Genomic DNA, 19,348 nt, shown 5'->3' with positions numbered 1-19,348 from the left:
GACCATAATTATGGCATCTCTGATACCCAAACCTGAAGCTTTTATGGGGCTTATGCAATTAACTACTTAAATGCATCGTAACACTTGCTTCTCTGACAGGGAAGTATTGATTTTTTAATCATTTTCCAGTCTCCTCTAGCACAAATAAATGTACTACAGTTACAGTTAATGCACTGTGTACACGCATTAAACACTGGCATGACGCGATTTATTATTTTGTGATATATGGAACACAAGACTACCCTTTCAGAAAGTAACATCCTTGCTATAGCACTAGTATTTAAACTACAGTCTCCTTGATGCTTGAGAATTCTTGTGCATCAAGACAGCACATCAGCACGTCAAAACTGTGCATAATAGGTAACATAGGTATTTACAAACAAACATAACAAAAAAAATCCAAACAGAAAACCCAACTGCACACAAAACCAGAAGGTCTTGAAATAAATCTGTAGCACTAGCCCAGCAGGGTACTAAATGCTGAAATTAAAAATATTCAACATTAAAAGATTCAGTATGTATTTTCCTAAAGGTGTCACTGTGGTACCTGTAGCTACTTTCTGAAAGATGAATCAAGTATAATTTTGCCTATTTAATTTTTTTTAGTCACGTTCTGTTAAGACACATCTGTCAAAATAATGAGCATACTGCATTTTAGTGCATTCAAAGTCACATTTTTGTGTATTTTAATTATGTAGTTTTAATGTCTTGCTATATAATACATATTTAATATATTATAAGGCTAAAACAGTATTTAAAAGCCCATGATTGCTGCATGCCATTGTGTAGCAGAGGGCATAGAAAAGACCAATAAAGACAGATGGTCCATACAGCCTATGTTGAAGTCATATATCTAAATATAGATGTTGCTACACAGGTCATTACAAACAAGCCTTTCCCATGTGTTTATGCACACACATGTACACAAAAATGAAGTTGGTAAGTAAAGAGCAGTTAATTTTGTTTTGTTTGAAATAATATCATTTTAGTTTTAGGCTCAAAGACAGATGCCAGCATTTTGCTCTGAACAGATGGTAATTCCATCTAATAGTGCATCTCTGTATTAGTAAGGTCTGTTGTGTATACAAACAGTAATAAACACTAGGTAAGGATCAAAATAAATTTTAATTGTTGACATTAAATTCTGGCAGCCATGGTTCTAAGGATACAATACTCCTTTCTCAAGTCTGTCAGGTTTACTAATATAACTGCTAAAGCTTTTCCATACTTTGCCAGATTCTTGTCCCAGGAATAACATATTTACACTGTGGCTAAATTTTACAGGCTTACATATGTTTGAGTAACTTCTGTTCCGCTTACTGTAGGTAGGTATTTGTGTACTCTTCCACTGAAATTCTCAAGTAGACACTGAATGGTTCAGGACAATAAAAGCAACGAGAAGTATATAATTTTTAACTGCTGAACTCCAAATGCATATATACAAAATAAAAGAGAAAAAATGCCAAATTCAAGGAAAAAAAAAGTTACAGAAAATATATTTTTCTTCACATATTGGAGTTTACCTTGCAGGTAAAATTGCACACCTCACTATGGGTATTGCATTTAATTTTTGATTCCAGTAATTAGTCCAGAGGACCTTGAGTTTGCCATTGCATTTCAGGTATGTTCTCCTTTTCTGCACTTTACAATGGCATCAGTAATTTCAACAGCAAATGAGTCAAGCAATAATACCTACATCTTCCGACAACATTTTGAGTTATAAGAGATTCTTTAGAGTCCATTTTGGAATCCTTCCCAAAATAAAACAATAAAACCTACCCACAATGGACATAAAAAGAAAATTTAGTAACATGGATATGTTGCAATCATATTTCTTTTTAAAAAAGATGTAATCCACTGTATTTTTTGAAAATCATGAAAAATATATTGCTTCCACCATATGGGACAACCAACGACTCACCAACCGATTTAAGATGCAGCATATTGAGCTGACCATATGTTACAGTGCTGTTGAATGGCTGAGTGATTCATGCCCGTCACATTCTAGTATATCAATTAAAGCTCCTTGAAGTCTGCATGATTTGTGTCTCTGTTATTAAACCCTGCTAATTCATCCCACTTACACATCTGTTATAAATCTCTAGGAGTGCTGCATGATTCATGGCAATCTGTGAGCATGGTACAGCAAATTCTTCTCCTTGTAATTAACAGTAAATTGTTTTACTGCCATGCAATGAATTTTTCAGTTATATTGCAAATGAACTCCTAAATGCACGGTTCTTTCCTAAGAAGTGACTTATATTATTAGGCAATTAAAAAGTATTGCTTTGAACCAAAAGCTTTAATCAAGAGGAATGCAACTTAAACATAGCTTAGAAATGTTGCAAATTTGACAGAGAGAAGAACAAACTGAGCTGTTTTGAGCTATTTTATGGCATAATATGTGGTTGGTAGGGGAGAAGAAACAAATAACTTTTAATTCCCTACTGATTCCCTGAAACTCAAAGAGCAGTTTAACTACAGCTTGAACACTTGGCAAGACAAGTTTGAGCAGATTCCATTTATCTCAGAAGTTACTTAAGTCATCTGTCATTATGAAATTTCTCAGATTACTTTACACTTTTCTAATTGTAAAACAGCGTCTTTATTCTTGGAATAAATAATTGGATAATTAGCCAAGCTGAATCATCAGAGGATTCCAGTGTTGCTCAAGTGTTCTTGTCAAAGGTGAAGCAAATTCATTTCAGCTTTGCCTCTGTAGCTTTCTAAAGAGACTTTGATTTTTTTTCCTGCTACATTCTTGGCAGCAGACTCAAATTCATGAGTCCATACATCAAGTCAGTAGTTTAACAACAAATGAAATTAAATTCAAAGAAGGGAAACTAATTGAAGGACAGCAACAAAAGTGTTTGGTAATGTGCTTTTTAATATGGCATGCCACATTTGCATGATAATTTTTCCTTTTTAGCATGGAGCAGAAAGTGACTAGCTTAATGAGGGATTATTCAAGACAGGAATGAACAAAATGCATTCATAACTAAGAACAAAGATTGTATTATGAAACGGAAACAGGCAACTGCCGAGAAGTAACTGGATGATTGGTTTATGCATTATGAATAAAAAGGTAGAAAAATATTTATATTAGTATTCACTAATGACTATATATACAAGATTGTTGTAATTAAAATTATAAATTAACATATTAAGAGTGCTTGTTTAATCACTTTGGGTCCTATTCACAATGAAGAGACTTACGTACATGCATGCAAAACAATCTGCGTTTCCAGGCCAGCAGCAAATGGCCCTCGTATTTCTTTTCTGTAACAAAGAAAACTATACATTTCTTACTACCTGATTAATGGGTATTGGTGATTTTAAAATTGAGGCATAGCCTTTTGCAGAAAAGCCATTTATGACAGACATTAACAAATGAGGCTTTTCCAAAGGGTCTGCACCGGACCTTATTCATTAATAGAAAATAGGAAAAAATGGACAAATTACTCAGATTAAAAGGGTAATCAAAAATAAAACAACAAGGAGTGTAAGACAGACCAGAATTACCCCAACACACCCAGAGGCAACTCCAAAGCCCCAAATACAACTGGTTGAGAAGTCTGCCAAGAAGCCAGATGCAGCTGCTGCTGGAAGAATATCTCCTACAAATTAGCTTCTGAACCTTGTAATTGCCATCAAAAGCAAAAGATCATGAATACAATGTGCTGGGTAAATGGCACAATCACAAGTCAAATACTTTGATATGTCTTAAAAAGTTCTTTTTAAATGAATTTTTTTAAAAAATTAAGGGCAAAGGAAAGGCAAACTTGCTTACAAGAAGTAAGCTTAGTCACACAGCAGCTAATGAAACACAGCTGTATAGATTGTTTAAGGCAACCTTTGACTATATGATTTGAGTAGCGTAAGCAGTTGTACTGGTCCAAGCATTCACATGGCTAATTTCATCCTGGTGAAATGACAGAAAATGATGGGAATAAAATGGCATTTCTCTGCCTCACTGAACAATGTTGAAAACATGCATGTTTTGTGTTGATAATTCATAATTTCATGCAGACACATTGTCACAAAAATAAACTTTCAAAGGACCAGGTCTCTCACTGGTACCAGATAGTACATGAGAGAAAACCATGCAACAAAACCTGCTTTTGAAATTTAAAAAAAATTGCCTAAGACCTAAACAGACTGGATGCCATTCTCAAAAATAAATAGGAATTTGAACATGGCAGAACCCAGAGAGAAGAATAAACGAAAATTTTGCTCTGTGTATTGAGTTGAAAAATATATGATTACTGTCTAATATTGCTCTCAGTTATATACATGCAGATTCACTTGATGATCTTGTGATAGCACAGACTAAAGCAAAGTTCAAATTGGACTTCAAATTTTCAAATAAAGTATCAACAATGAACTTTTCCTCATCTATCAGCCAAGAATTTCAATAGCTTGAGCAGAATATCGCAGCGCATCAAAGTATTTCAAATACCACAAGGATTGTGGAAGCTGCAGCTGCTTGATTTACCATTTAAAACACTGATTAAAAAGTATGAAACACTTCTTAATTAATTGCATATTTAAAAGTCTGCTATTTATTTATGCATTTGTATCTGAACAGATCAAATTTAGGTTCTCTTTCTGTCCAGTTATCTTCTCTTTGAAGGTAAGAGGGATGGGTAATTCTCTTCTATTACCTTCCTACACTTGTTTTGATCATTCATCCCAGTACTGCATTTATACTAACGTTGATCTTCCAACAATTTTTACCATTCCTGGAGCATCAGGCATAACTGTTCTTTTATTTCTCTCACCCTCCTGGCTTGATATGCATTTGTAACACTCAAGGCTTTATATAAAATAACTCCATTCTTAGCAAGTTTACTTTGTTTTCTCACACCCTCCTCTCCCATTCTTCTGATTTGTCATCTTTATTACCATTTACAGACATTGTGGGTGTATGTATTGGTGAGGAGGAGTGATTTTGCCAGTCTGACAGACACAAGGACATATGGCCAATTTGAGTTTTCTTTCACTCTACTCCTGCAAAGCTACACATGAGATATTCCCAGTACAGATGCCTATATTGAAGCAAGTTAGAATGAATCCACTCATTAAGTTTGCTTCTGGATTTTACCTAGTCATAATCCAAGAGACTTCTCACTGAAAAATCAGCAGACTCTTCCTGATGCTTCTGCTCCCTTGGGTGCTATCTTTAAATTCTGCTCCTGTGTGAAGTAGTCTTTTTTCTTTATCTTTTCAATCATATCTCAAAATCCTTCCTCAATAATTTTGTTTCTAGCTTCCTCACTAATTTTGTTTCTAGCTATTTCATGTGCTTGTTTCTGCCTTTGTTTTCATTTTCCATCTTACAATGTATTAAGGGAAAAAAAAACCACCAAACTAAAAAAGAAAAAATAAAACCCCCACAAGTTTCCAGAGAAAAATATTAGCTTTTATAAAGAGTATATATTTTTTACAACTAGACTTCAAATTACCCTAAAGGATCTGAACAAAGCTTAAAAATTACTTGAGACTTCTAGAGGCAAATTTCAGAAGCCATTGGCAATTTCAAAAGAAGCTCCTTGCTAATACACATCTGTTGGACATGCCAAAATCACAGCCATCAAGATACCCATTGATTGAAATGTTCCATATGATAAACCTAGACACGCCATACACAGAAGGTGAGTGGACATGGTTTTCCATTATCATTCTTTTCCTCCTCCTGACGATCAGAGGAGAATTAGTCCAATTTAGTATCACCTCTAGCCCAACTTGAAACACAATTCAAAAGTCCTGGATTTTGTTATGATGCAAGGGGACCATCATGCTGGAACACATTTCAGTCAAGACTTCCTCCAAAAGGCTGTCCTTGCCAGGGCATGGAGAGGGACTGGCATCCAGCCAGGTATGCTGTTTCTTTGCCAGGGAGACATTCCTCCATAAAAAAGAACTCCCCAACAGTCCTAGAAAGACAATTTTAATTTCATTTTGCACATCTCAATGACAAAAAAAAAAAAAAGAAGGGATAGAAATGGACTAAGACTTGAATATCTATTTTTACAAAAGTCAGAGATTGGTTTTCCCAATTTTGTTTCAAGTTTTAACTCCCTTTGATTGTCATTACATAAGCAGTGCTTCTTTTAAATTGTCTTTGGAAACACAGTTTTACAGAGCCTCATGGAAGGAAACATGCACACAACACACACAAAGAAAAACAAAACCAAAAAAACCAAACCTCACACAAACAACCAAAAACTCACACACCAAAAAACCCCTACATGGATAGGAGGAAATAAATATCTCCTGGAACAAAAAATGTGACTTGTGGAAGACACATGCAAATTGCATGCAAAATGTAAGGTTTTCATATTTCAGCTTGCCAAAATTTAACAGATTGCAATAGCATGCTTTAAATACAAAATAAAACGAACACAATACAGCACTGATTCTTTTCTTTCAAGGCTTACAACAGTAAGTAGGAAAAGGCTTCACCACAAAACAGCTAATAAATGGGGACATGCCTGCTATGCTATTTTGTATTCTCCTGTATTCTCTAATGTGATAGGTCTCTGAGTATTAACACAACCAGGGAGGAGATGGTCATAAACAAGCTGTCAAGCATAACTAAGCTATTGTTCCTGAATCTTTTAATAAATGTATAAATGCAAAGTTGGATCATTTGTAGTAATAAGGTGCGCTGTTTAGGCAATATTTGTTTCCATGGTTATCAGCATAGACTGGAACACTGTTCCTCATAGCTGTGTGGAATGGGATAAAGTCATACTTGTACAAATAGAAGGCTCTGTCTCCACTTGAAAAAACAAAAAAAAAGGAAAGGCAACGAAATAAAAATAAATAGACATGAAGAACTGAGGACAGACTAGAGGCAATATCCCAACACCTTAAATATCACTTCAGCAGAAAATTTCCTGTTTTCATATGTGAGAGGAAATTACGTGAGAGAGGTAAAGATCATCATCACAACATCCATATGACAACACCACTAATTGCTTAACGTTTTTAGTTCTAATTGCTTAACATTTTTAGTAAAGCATTTTAGCTAATATTGTGACATTAACTAATGTTTTAAATGCCTATACAAAAGGAAACCACAATGCTAAGTGGTCAGCTTTCTTCAGTATGTCACATAGCATGGGTTTGAGCTTGTATTTATGGTATTAAAGAACCATACTGACTACCTCATTCCATGAATAAAGAGACTTGTAAAGCTGATATTCCTAAAAATTTCTCTCTTAAAACCCTCTTGAATCCCCGCTGTCCAAGAAGTGAGTTTATGCCAGTCCTTTCTTCAAAGTAAATACAGGCTTTCTCCATCTCTGTTCTGGACTGATGTGTATTTTCCCCTAAATTTGTAGGCAGTACCTTTGAAATCCATGACTATTGAATGCTACTGAAATTAGCCTGAAGACTGAAAATGCTTTAAGGTTCCCAGGAACATATATGCAGTTTCTTTAGCACTGTTCCCATAGATATGTACATACATACCTACAAAGCAAAATTTCAATTCTCAGGGGCTAAATAAACAAACATTTTTTAAAAAGCAGACCCAAAGCACATATGCTGCTTCTGATGAGATACTATGTACCTAAGTTACTCTTAAAGCCATGCATCTCCTCCTGCATGCATTAAGCAAGGCATTGGCACAGCTGGAGCATTTTACATTTCTTGTTATGCAAACACACACTGAAAAACCTCCAACAACAAATTAACAACTTCTTAGCATCCTGCATGAATGAGTGGATGCAGCCACATTTATGTGCCTTCACTGTTTAAACAAACATGAATAAAAACCATACATATCACAGCTTGCAACTGAGAGAGCAGTACACAAATCCTACTGCCATAGCAAAGTACCTTAAACTTCCACTGAAAACATTTTGGGTTTAATCTGTCATAACAAACAAATAATAATTAAGCAAGTCACTTTGTATTAATACAACACCTACCCCTGCCACTGTGCATCAAACTAGGAACCATCATCATGGTGTTCATTATTAAACCGTGTGTCAGCTTTGCACTTTGCTACAGATTGTTTCCTTACCAGCTGCCAAGGTTTGCCCCATGCCTGGCTCGCTGGTTACACAACCAATTTGATTGCAGAGAGTAACAGTAAAGTTGTATGTCCTGTAAGGTTTTAATCCCGTTGCTATGTAGGAGAGCTCGTGAGCCTCGGCTATATGTAAAACCTGCAAAGCAAACAGATTGGAAGACAACAGTTGGTTAATAATATTTTCATTCCTGTCATTTGATGACATGATCACTAATAAGAAACTTGTCTCTGAACTTGCAGGTTCCTTCACTCAGATGTGAGAAAGCCTGAATAGACCAACTGAGGGAGAGGATTATTTTGGAGAGTCTGAACAAGCTGGGATTTAGGTGATAATACTTCCCATCACACTGTTTTATGAGGTAATAAGCCAGTTCCTGAGTGGATAAATGAGGAAACAAAGTTATTGCCTCATAAAACTGTGTGGTGGTGCAGTTATCACTACAAACAGTGCAGCGACAATTGAGATGACGAAAATGACACTATTAAGTTGTGAAATCTGACCACCATTGAAGGAGTGACATGATTAGCAGGCATTAGGAGGGAGGGGAATAACAAATACCTACAAACACTTGCATCTGCTTTACTTTAAGATCACTATAAGCTATCAATGGGAGGGGAACTGAATAAACGGTAGCATTTTAGATATCTTTATTATCAGATTTTTTTAGCATGAAGAATCTTGCAAGCCAGTGACCAGAAGCAATTGGCATTTATGTATTTTTATAGCAGCCCCGAGAACAGTAGTATCCCCAGCTGATAAGCAAATAAACTGAGGCCCATCTGTGGTAATACCAAATGACAAAATCAGCTCTGAATGAGAAATACAATACGAGAGCACCAGATCCACTCCCATATTCTGATTATGTATCATGTTTCTGCTCATTCCTCAGCTTTCAGCTTACTACTAATGCCATGACATCTGTTTGCCAAACCCAGTCACTCAAACATTACAACAGTACTTTAAATTCACATATTTTGACTTTTTAAATCTGTTTCTTTCCAGTATTTTAGATTTCCCCACTTCAAAAACTCATCCAGACAAGTAACTTTTTAAGGAAAATGTAGACAGCTACAATACAATATGGCTTTAAGCACATTAGCAAGTACAGCAACAATATAGAACCAGTATATACAAATATCACTGGTAATTTAAATTTTGTTTCACAAGCTCATCTCTCCTAATTTTGAATCTCAACTGCTACTGAAAACAAGTCAGATCAGAAAGACAGCTTAAAATTGAGATGCAGTACATTAGCATTTGATGTAGAGCATTCCATAAAAACTGTAGGTGATCAGAGAACACAAACAAACCAAGGAAAAAATTCATCACAACACCTCAGAGGACATCAGGTTTTATCAACTTTATCATTAAGGAAAGACAATGTAACAATAATACCTGGGAAAATGGTGGCAAGGACCTTTGTTCAGTCATCAAACTGATGCTGTACCCCATCACTTCTCCTCTTGATATATTATCTTCAGGTTTTTCCCATGACACATTAAGGGAATATGGTGAAAGAGGGAATACTGATGGAGATGGCATGAACGCTGGGGCTGAAATAAAGTTAAATTAATAATATTACTAAAATACGTGAGCAATACGTATAATGCAAGCTTCCTCATTGTACTTGTAAAACACCATTTCAGACAATCATTTCTTTTCCTTTTCTAACCTTATTTTCAAGTCTAGCTGGAATTTTCACCTTATTTTGGTAAGTACTTCACTTACCATTCTCCTGTTTTCTACTCTGGCTGTGAATGCAGATTAAAACTCTGACTGCGTCTTCAAAGAAATACTAATCAGCACTACAGTCCTATCCCCTGTAGCAGGTAGGAAAGTACATACAAATGAAAAAGCCTTGAAGAAAAACTTCATGCAACATGGGAAAAAACTGATAAAAGCAAAAAGCGTTCAATACTTCAGCATCTTAAAAGCAATTCAGTTTGCTAGGCCAGTTTGAAATTAACATGTCTCTCACTTCTTACAAAACAGTTCCCCTGTCTTCCATAGTAAATCTGTTAAAGGATTGTTTGCACTGCAGTTAAATCCCCACCTGATTCCTCTGTAATAATAGGGTACCAACTCACAGCACTTCTGCTATGTACAAACAACTGCACTAATGGACCTCTTCCCAAATACAATTTAACACTTTTATAACATATAATATTTAGGAACAGATAAGCAAGAAGGCTCATTTTGAAGGAGGAATTAGTTTAGCCTGCTGTTTCGCTCAAGTAAATGACTGAGGACATGATTTTCAAGCTAACACCAAACAAAAGCATAAGTAATATAAGAGGGATGTTTAATTGTTAACCATAGGCTTAATCAGTCTGAAAACCATAGACTTCTACTGAAAGCATTGAAATAAATTGCTGATATTTGAAATAATACATCATGTGCCAAAGCCCTTTTGAAAATCTGAAGAGAAGGGTCATAATACAAGAGGTGGCGAACTGGTTACACTTGGATAAAAAGGGGCCATATTATGACACTTGGCCCCTATAAAAGCCCATGAAGAACGTTAAGGAGTTAAAGAGCACAGTTGGCTGACTCAAACACAAAAGACTTAGCCATGAGATAAGCACAGAAGGAAGCGACAGGGTGGTGTTAACTGCAGACCTGGTGCATAAGAGATCTGCTTTGCTCATTCTGGTTAAACGCGCCCAGACAAAGATTCCCACTTCGGAAAACTGCGTGAAGAAGCAACTGCCCACACACATATCACTGGTCAAACAAAGATCACCCCAAGTCTTGGAACAGATGGCTTTTGCAAACACCAAGAACCACTGAAGCTCCTCTGAATATGCTTCTCTGGATACCTGGAACCTGGACTACAAGATAAGCCACCAGAGCAAGAACTTGAGATAAGATAAAGATGGTACTATTGTCCAGATGTTATCTCAGATCCAGCTGGAGGTTAAAAAGCCTTGGGAAGAAGAATGTATCACTGATAGAGGACATAAAGAATGCAAGATCTATGGGCCACAACAAAAGCCAACTTGGCAACTGTGCTGAAATCAGCTCTGACTGGGTAAAAGGTAATTCCATGAGGTGAGATCCTGACTACTGACTCACAGCCCATCAACCCAAGAAACCCATTGACACACAAAAAAAGAGAAAGACTGAGCATGCAGACTAATTTGCATTAGAAGCAAGGGAATCCTCTAACCAATAGAATAAGAGAAACTGTGTAGCCAATGAGAACTGGTTTTTATTTGCTAAAAAGTATAAATAGTGAAAAATTTTGAATGACCTAAGAATCACCACTGAGAAGACCAGAGTGAAGGAGGACCAACAGGACACTGCTGGATCCATGGGTGATAACACAGTGGGGAGAGAGAGTGATCAACAGAGGATAGTTTTCTCTTTCTTTCTATTTCTACACCTCACATTTCCTGCTAAATAAAATCCATGTAATTGACTTCGGCATATGGTCTCATTTGAACCTTAATTTGGATAGAGGCATCTCTCACTAACAGGGTCTCAGCAGAAGTTTCAAGCACTATACTACTGAAGAGGAAACCCTCTCAAGGTCTTCAGATTAAAACACTGCTTGGTATAATTTGCAATCTTGTAGTTTAAATGTAGGGTTAAATGACATGGATTATTTTCCTCAACAACATGATATTATGATGAAGAAAATGTTTTTGCTTCTCATGCTTAGTTCTGAGATCATCTGACCTATTTTTAATTAGTTAAAAATGTGGATTTATCTCTAGTTAACCATCACTAAACACTTTTCTGGAAAGTTAAGAATACATGCTAATCTACATTTTCCTTTCATTTCTGTCAAATAAATTGAAACCAGTGCTTACCAGCCTCTCCTGTTCGTCCCGATACCCAGTCTGAAGATATGCTACCTGCCATGTTTACTGCTAGCACATAAAATTCATACTCCGTGAATGGCTCCAGATCAATGACTGTGGTACTGGTCTGTGGTGGAGCCAAGGCATTTTCATTCTGAGATTCCACAACTGGTTGAGGACTGAGCCATCCACTGCTTTGGAAAATACGAATTTCAGGAGGAAGAAAGTTCCCAGCTGATTTTAATTTTTTCCTCATGTAAAGTTCATATCTTATAATTATACCTAGAGCAAAAGGCCAAAAAAATAGTGAATTTAAATTATATCTGTAATTCTACTAAAATACCAACTTCTTTTTACTTATTTTTTCTTTTTTTTAAGATAAAGAGAAGAGAACTTTTGAGTGACATTTTAATGATTTTAATACAAACATTTTAAACCATATTACTGGATAGGAGATACATGTACATCAGTTTTATATCAATGCAAAATTATTATATACACAGGAAGGCCTCACCACACTGGGATAAAAAAAAACAATCAGTGCTGTGGTATGAAGAAATACATTATTTAGGCTGGATCGTGAAAATAGTTTAACTATAAGATCATAAGAAATCTTACCAGAGATTTCTTGCAAAGCCAAGAGATAACCATAAAATTTATGCATTTAGGCCTGTACTCATGCACTAAATTGGAGAGGTTGCTCGGGAGAAAGAGCTTTTCTCTTCCTCTTTGGAGAGACCAGTAAATCTGACCAGACATCAAAACAAATAAGAGAATATTGCTCAAATCTGCTTGTGCTGGTCATTAGATGCATGTCATGGCTATGGACTATGAAGAGTGTATGACACAGGTTGAGGTGCCAACAGTAAATATCATGACCTGCATTGTAGAAACTGCCCATCTAAACACACAGTTATTCTTGTGTGGACATTCTTCCTGTCCAGTCTGGGAAGAGCTGGAAAACTAGATGCTCAAAGTGAAAGCTGAGCTCCCCAAAGACAGATACTCATTCTGTGAACAGATAAAAATGCTTGTTTTCACATGCATAAATACTTGTGTATGTTAGTGCAAGTTCACAAAATTCCATTACTCATATATTAAAAGATAGTTTTACCAACAAAATTAGAAGTATCACAGAAGTATCCTACAACAGCTGTGTTCTCATTTTCACAAACCTAAAATATTATTACACAAGTTAGAACAGCAACTCTTGGCAATCACCTAATCCCTAACAAAGTTATACTGGTAATAGAATTGGCTACTGCACATGACGGATGGTTTCAAAAACAGACTTCTCTGTTAATTCTTAGATTTTTTTCCATAACTGTTATCTGCGTATTTATTTTTTGTCAAGCAATACTACCACATCTGTCTAAACTAAGCAATCTGGCAAATTAGGAAAAAATTAATTTTACTGTAAATGTTTGATTATAAATGCGATTTTTACTGCAACAGATGCCCCTGAGTGCTAAATCCTGGACCAAACAGTCTGTGTATTTCTGGACTCTGAAGAATAAAACACAGACTCTGAGGCTTAATGGCAAATAGGCAAATTAGGAAAATGTCTTACTTCATTTCTCAGTGTATGGTGTGTGGACTGGGATAGTCTAATGAGATTTGAGGAAATGTTGCTTTTCCTTTGCAAAGACTTTGACTGACAAAAGTAAAGACAATATCCTACCATTTGGTTTCTCAGGTGGTGACCATTCCACAGCCAGTTCTGTAGAGCTGATGGTTTCTACAGTCGGTGGGTGTAGCCCTACCGGAGGAGCCTGTGCAGTAACTACAGTTACTGGCTGGCTCTTTAAGCAGCCTCCACTAGTACAAGCTTGCACAGAAAAAACATACTTTGTAAATGGAATGAGATTCCAAATAATTGCTGAAGTCTTTAAACCTTCATACTGACCGCAAGGCTGCAGATCAACCGAGTTAGTACAAGTCAAAATGTATTTCTCTATGGGCCCAGAGTCATTGGAGATGCTTGTCCAGTAAAGTAAAACAGAGTGGTGACTAACAGGAAAAACAGGATTTAAATCCAAGCTTCCTACAGGTGTCCCAGATTTTGTTCTATATGTCACTGAGTCACTTCTCGTAGAACCATGAACATTGCTGGCTTGGATATAATAGGAGTAGAAGGTATATGGAGCTAACATGATATCGGTGAAGGTCTGAACACCTGAAACAAACAGGCAAGAAGAAAACTGTATCAGTCTAAGACAATAATAATAATCTCAATTGCTATATCTAAATTCTGTCCAGCTCTAAACTAATACATATTTATGCCTGTTCACATGCTCTTCTTGAGATTATAAACATTGCAACTTCTCAGGTTTTTTAGCACAGGAAAAAAAGGTCCGCTTATTACATTTGCATCATTACAGAAATAATTTTTCCACTGAACTTCTAGTTCCTGCTTTAATAATGAAGATTAATACAATTATATTCTCATTCCTTTTTCTTCAAAATAATTATTTCAAATGTAAATCAGCATCAATATTAGAGAATATAATAATATAAGAAAAGAAACCCCAAACCATTGTGCAATCTTTCAGACCTCTTTTTTTGATTAATTTGATGACATAAGTTCAAATATGTCAACTTTGTGTGCTTTCACTTCCTCATTTCTACAACAATGCTTTAAACCTCATTTGTAAAGCATTTGATTTTGGATAAGAAGTGACACAAAAGTGCAAATAATTATTAAAAAGGTATATACAAAGCTTATATTTACCTTCCTCACCCCTACTTGTCCCAGCAAATGGGCCCCCGGCCAGGTAATAATTGGCATAGACTCCATGATTCACAGAAGGCTGATCATATATATCTTTATTAAGAAACCCATTGCTCTTTTATAAACAGTTACAGTACAGCTGGACCTAATTGGTTCTCCAAACAAAACACCATAACTATAGGCTAATTAAGAAACCACCCTTCGATAAACAAATCTCCATAACACATTTCACATGTTCACAATACCAGGTGCAGCAAATTAAGATTAAGCATTGTTTTTCATTCTTTTCTCTGATCTTCTCGCAGACTTTTCCCAGCACGATGCATGGGAAAATTATCTGTTGCTCACTGTGACCAGAGAGCTGCCACCACACCTACTTTCCATTATTTTAAGTTAGTAGTTTTTTCCCATCTTCTTAGTACCAATTGCCATTAATTGCTCCTGTGCATATCCCAGAAGCAGTTACACATCATCATCATCACAGCAGAATACGAATTTATATACAACAACACCCTACATTATTTTGCCTTAATAAATAGTTAATATTGACTAATATATTATGTGTCAGAGCACAGATACGCATCAACTTTTGCAAAGCAAATGAAGTGGATGAAGCTATTTCTACGTTTTCTCTGTACATCCAGCTGGCAAGCCAGCCCTGCCCTGACTGCAACTTAAAGAACAGGACCACAAAACTCTGAGTATTGCTAGATATTCAACCTTTGACATTGTAGCACAAAAGCAGCAGAGTCAGCCCAGTAATTGCTTACAGTACCTCAACTCTTTACAACAACCACAACATTATCACTGGAGTCCAGCAATAATGAGACCATGTTATGCCATCTTCAGACCTTGCAAACCATGGTACTTCAGGCAGGGCTGGGGAACAACTCCGCCAACTGAACAGTGGCAAACCATGGTACTTCAGGCAGGGCTGGGGAACAACTCCGCCAACTGAACAGTGGCTGCTGAGATTTCTTCATGTATTAGTAGTGAGCAGGCAGAAGATGCAGCAGGATCTCCCCCTGCACTTGGCACTGGTGAGGCCCCACCTCAAATCCTGTGCTCAGTTCTGGGCCCCTTCCACAAGGAAGACATTGAGGTGCTGGAGCATGTCCAGAGAAGAGCAGTGGAGCTGCTGAAGAGTCAGGAGCAAAAGTCCTATAAGGAGCTGCTGAGGGAGTTGCGGTTGCTCAGTTTGGAGAAAAGGAGGTTCAGGAGAGACCTTATTACTCTCTAAAACTTCCTGAAAGGAGGCTGTAGCCTGAGGGTCAAGCTCTTCTCTCAAGTAAGAGGAAAACAGGAAATGACCTCAAATTGTGTTAGAGAAGGTTGGGTATTTCGTATAAGGAGATAAGATATTAGAAAAAATTTATTCATGGTAAGGGTGGTCAGGCTTTGGGATAAGCTGTCTAGCAGTGTGGTAGACTCAAGATGTCTGGAAGTATTAAAAAAAGATGTACTTGAAGACATGGCTTAGAGGTGACATGGCAGCGCTGGGTTCATCATTTGACTTAGTGATCTTAGAGGTCTTTTCCATCCTTAATGAGTTTATAATTTCACATTTAGTTACATTTATAAGTAATTAGAAAAAAACTCAATTTGGAGTTAGAATTGTTAGCAACTTTGGGGTTTTTTTTCTCATTTTAGAGCAAGAAGTTAATTTTATCCTCAAGACAAAGACTGTCTGGGAAACCTAAGGCTGAGGTTTTCCAGAGCAGTTAAGGAAACACTGTTTTAATTGGGTATTCTGCAATATTATCATCCAGGTAACCATGCTGAATATTCTTAATTTTCCTTGGGAAGTTCAATTTTTTTATAAACCCCTAATTTAGCCATAAGATAATGTTAATCCAGTTGTACTTTCACCTCATAAGCACTACAAATTCCAAATTATGCTAAATAAAAAACAACATTAGGAAATGTTCTGTCAGCATTGACAATGCATTTTTGATATCCAAACACTAGCAGATTATTTAATATCACTAATCAGGGGGATTTCCAGGAAATGTCAAAAATGCCCTTTGAAACCAAATCTATGTTTTTAAGAAGATAATGTTTGTTAAATAGAAATATGTTAATGTCTCATTATCCAGTTAAATCCAGAATTTTTTTGCTTTATACAAAGTAGAAAGAAAGAAATGTGGGTAAAATCATGAAATAACATCCTCAACAATGCACTGTTTCAAGTACATTACTAAACAGATGTATAGCAATGAAATATCATAGCTTTTCTTTTAAAATTAATTCATATTTTTTACTAAAGTTAGGCCTTTAAACCAAATTAAGGTGTTGGAATATTCTCTATTAGTTCTCTACATTTTTTTAATATTTCTTTCTCTCAGTCACTTGATCTCATGCTTACATGGGGTCACATACCTTCCCTCACAGTATGTACTGCAGAGTGCCCAAAGTCACAACATAAGCAACATAGTAATGAACTGTAACATTGCAGCATGAACCAAAACATAGAAATGTGAGGTGCATTCCAAAGGTTCTGAGCTTCCATTGAAAAATAGCTTTTTTTTTTCTCTCCAGGGTACACACCAAAACCTAGAGAGACTCAACTTCTGCAAAATATTAATGCTGCATCGGTAAGAAACTGCAACAAACTGAAGAAGCTCCTAGAACAGAGGTCAAACCTTAGTCGCATTAAACCACACTCGTCCTCTTAAAAAAAACACTTGTGTGCTATGTATACATACAAACAGTACCCAAATCCATCTCCTTTGCTTCGATAAGTGGATCAATATTAGCACAAAATGGCCTTTCCAGCTTGGACAGAGTGTCGAATCCTTTAGGACTGCCTTCGGAGGATCCCTTGGCAAGCCTCAACATGAGAGAAGTGGTGTTGCTAAAGACAAATCAGTATCTACACTGAAAGCTTAACAGAAGGTGCTAAAAGTTAGAGGCCACAAAAAGCTTTCCTATCTGTTAACAGTTTAAAACCAAGAAGATGAAAAAGAAGTTTAGGCATATCATGGTCTCTTCTGTTCACCCTAATTCTTTATCTGTGACTTTGACTTTTAGGTTTTGGCATCAGTGTATATTTTCAATAAATACTTTTGGTAAGTCAATTTTAAAGTTTTTCAGATTCAAAAGTAAAATAGTTTTCAGCCATTTTGGGTGATTCCATTTGCCAGATTTTAGACTAGGGTATTTATTCCTTTCAAACAAAACTAATAACACAGAACAATAACTCATTAAAGGGAAACAGGATAATATATTCAAAACCACAGACAATGATAATGACAGGAATGAGAAATAGCTAAGAAACACCACACACAGATATAAATATATACACACACAAATACAAAATCTTTGATGCAGCCTTACTTACTATAAGGATGGTAGTCTTCCGTTGTATAAATTTCTTCCTCATCCCTATACAGCTGGTAAATAAGCCTGTTAGAATTTGGAGAGTCAGGGGAACTCCATGAAAGATTGATAACAGAGGAATTGAGAACTTCTCCTGTAGGAGGAGGTTGCTGGAAAGGAGCTAAAACATACACAAAAACTGAGGATGTAAAAATCAAGGTACTCAATAATCACAAAATTTTAGAGAAAAATGCAAAGAAACTGTTAACCATTCTTCACCCAAAAAACCCTTTGAATAAATGCACAGTCATCAGTGCAAGACACTAATAGACTAAACCAATCCATCCAAATGCTCTTCAACAAAGCTTTTTATCCATGAAAAAAGTGTATATACTCAAACAAATGATGAATAAACTTATTCCCCCTTTCCACCCCAAAATAAAGCAAGTGTTTTTCAAACAGGTGGGGTTTCTCTTAAATGTATTTCAAGATCTTTATAAAACGAGAACCTATTTATATTGTCACTGTTTTGAAGTTTCTACTTCAATTAGGATTTATTTTTTCACAGGATTCGTTCCATTTTAGCACAGCCCAGGCGTAAACTGCTCAAGTAAAATACAAAAGGAAAGTTCAAATAAGCCCAGATTTTACTGAAGTGTTAAAATAAGCTTACTTAATATAATGAAATCACAAAAACATAAAGAGCAAAATTTTATTTAGGCAATTCACTTCCATTTGTTTCCAGTGAAATTCAAACCCATGAGAGTCAGGTATCCAACAGTTTAAGAAATCAGCTTGACATGTTAATTTGACAAAATATGACTCTCCTACCACCTCCATCAACTTTGTAAACTGCGCTACTTAATTGCACTAGTATCAATAAAGTGAAAAATAAACTTGAAGATCAAAAGCCAAATGCCTCACATTTTAAGAAAGAGCATTCCAAATCTCTCCTATGGCTTTTTTGTCATCCAAATATGTGATCATGGTCCTTCCTAAGACAATAGCTAATACTCAGAAATTAAACTTTATATACATATATATACACACATGTTAATATAAACACACATTTTGATGGATGGACTCGATTATCTCAAAGGTCCTTTCCAACCTAGATAATTCCATGATTCCAGATTTATGTTATTATTCAGGTCAGAGCATGAATCCACAGCTTGCTGTAGGACCTCCAGTAATCCAGTTACACTGAGGAAAGCCCTACTCGGTCCCTTACATCGTACATTAGCACAGAACAAGACAGGTCTGTTTTGGCAGTTAGTAACTGCTATTAAAGGCAGACTGCCATTTCCCCATCCTCTTCACCAAGGGAGTGTGAATCTAGAGGAAAACATTTTTCTTAAGGAATGAGAATAGTCCAGGGCAGCACAGAAATCAGCACATGGAATAAGGTACCAGGAGCTGGATTCAAAACCACACAATTAACTCTCCTC

At 36.2% G+C, this 19,348-nt stretch overlaps 1 protein-coding gene across 4 annotated transcripts in view; it reads right to left on the bottom strand.

Annotated features, from left to right (window-relative positions):
• The window catches only part of USH2A (usherin), a 391,511-nt gene that overhangs the window by 277,593 nt on the left and 94,570 nt on the right, over positions 1-19,348 (bottom strand). For all 4 annotated transcript variants that reach the window (XM_064414216.1, XM_064414218.1, XM_064414217.1 and 1 more), the window contains 5 exons: positions 17,923-18,081; positions 13,533-14,027; positions 11,861-12,133; positions 9,441-9,598; positions 8,036-8,180 (listed from right to left, as the gene is read on the bottom strand). In XM_064414216.1, coding sequence (XP_064270286.1) covers positions 8,036-8,180; positions 9,441-9,598; positions 11,861-12,133; positions 13,533-14,027; positions 17,923-18,081 — 1,230 coding nt within the window. The remainder of the gene's footprint in view (positions 1-8,035; positions 8,181-9,440; positions 9,599-11,860; positions 12,134-13,532; positions 14,028-17,922; positions 18,082-19,348) is intronic.

This window comes from Passer domesticus, chromosome 3 (assembly GCF_036417665.1).
Source record: "Passer domesticus isolate bPasDom1 chromosome 3, bPasDom1.hap1, whole genome shotgun sequence".
Classification (NCBI taxonomy): Eukaryota; Metazoa; Chordata; class Aves; order Passeriformes; family Passeridae; genus Passer; species Passer domesticus.
Note: the sequence above shows the minus strand (reverse complement) of the source record. Positions and strands in the feature narration are given on the sequence as shown.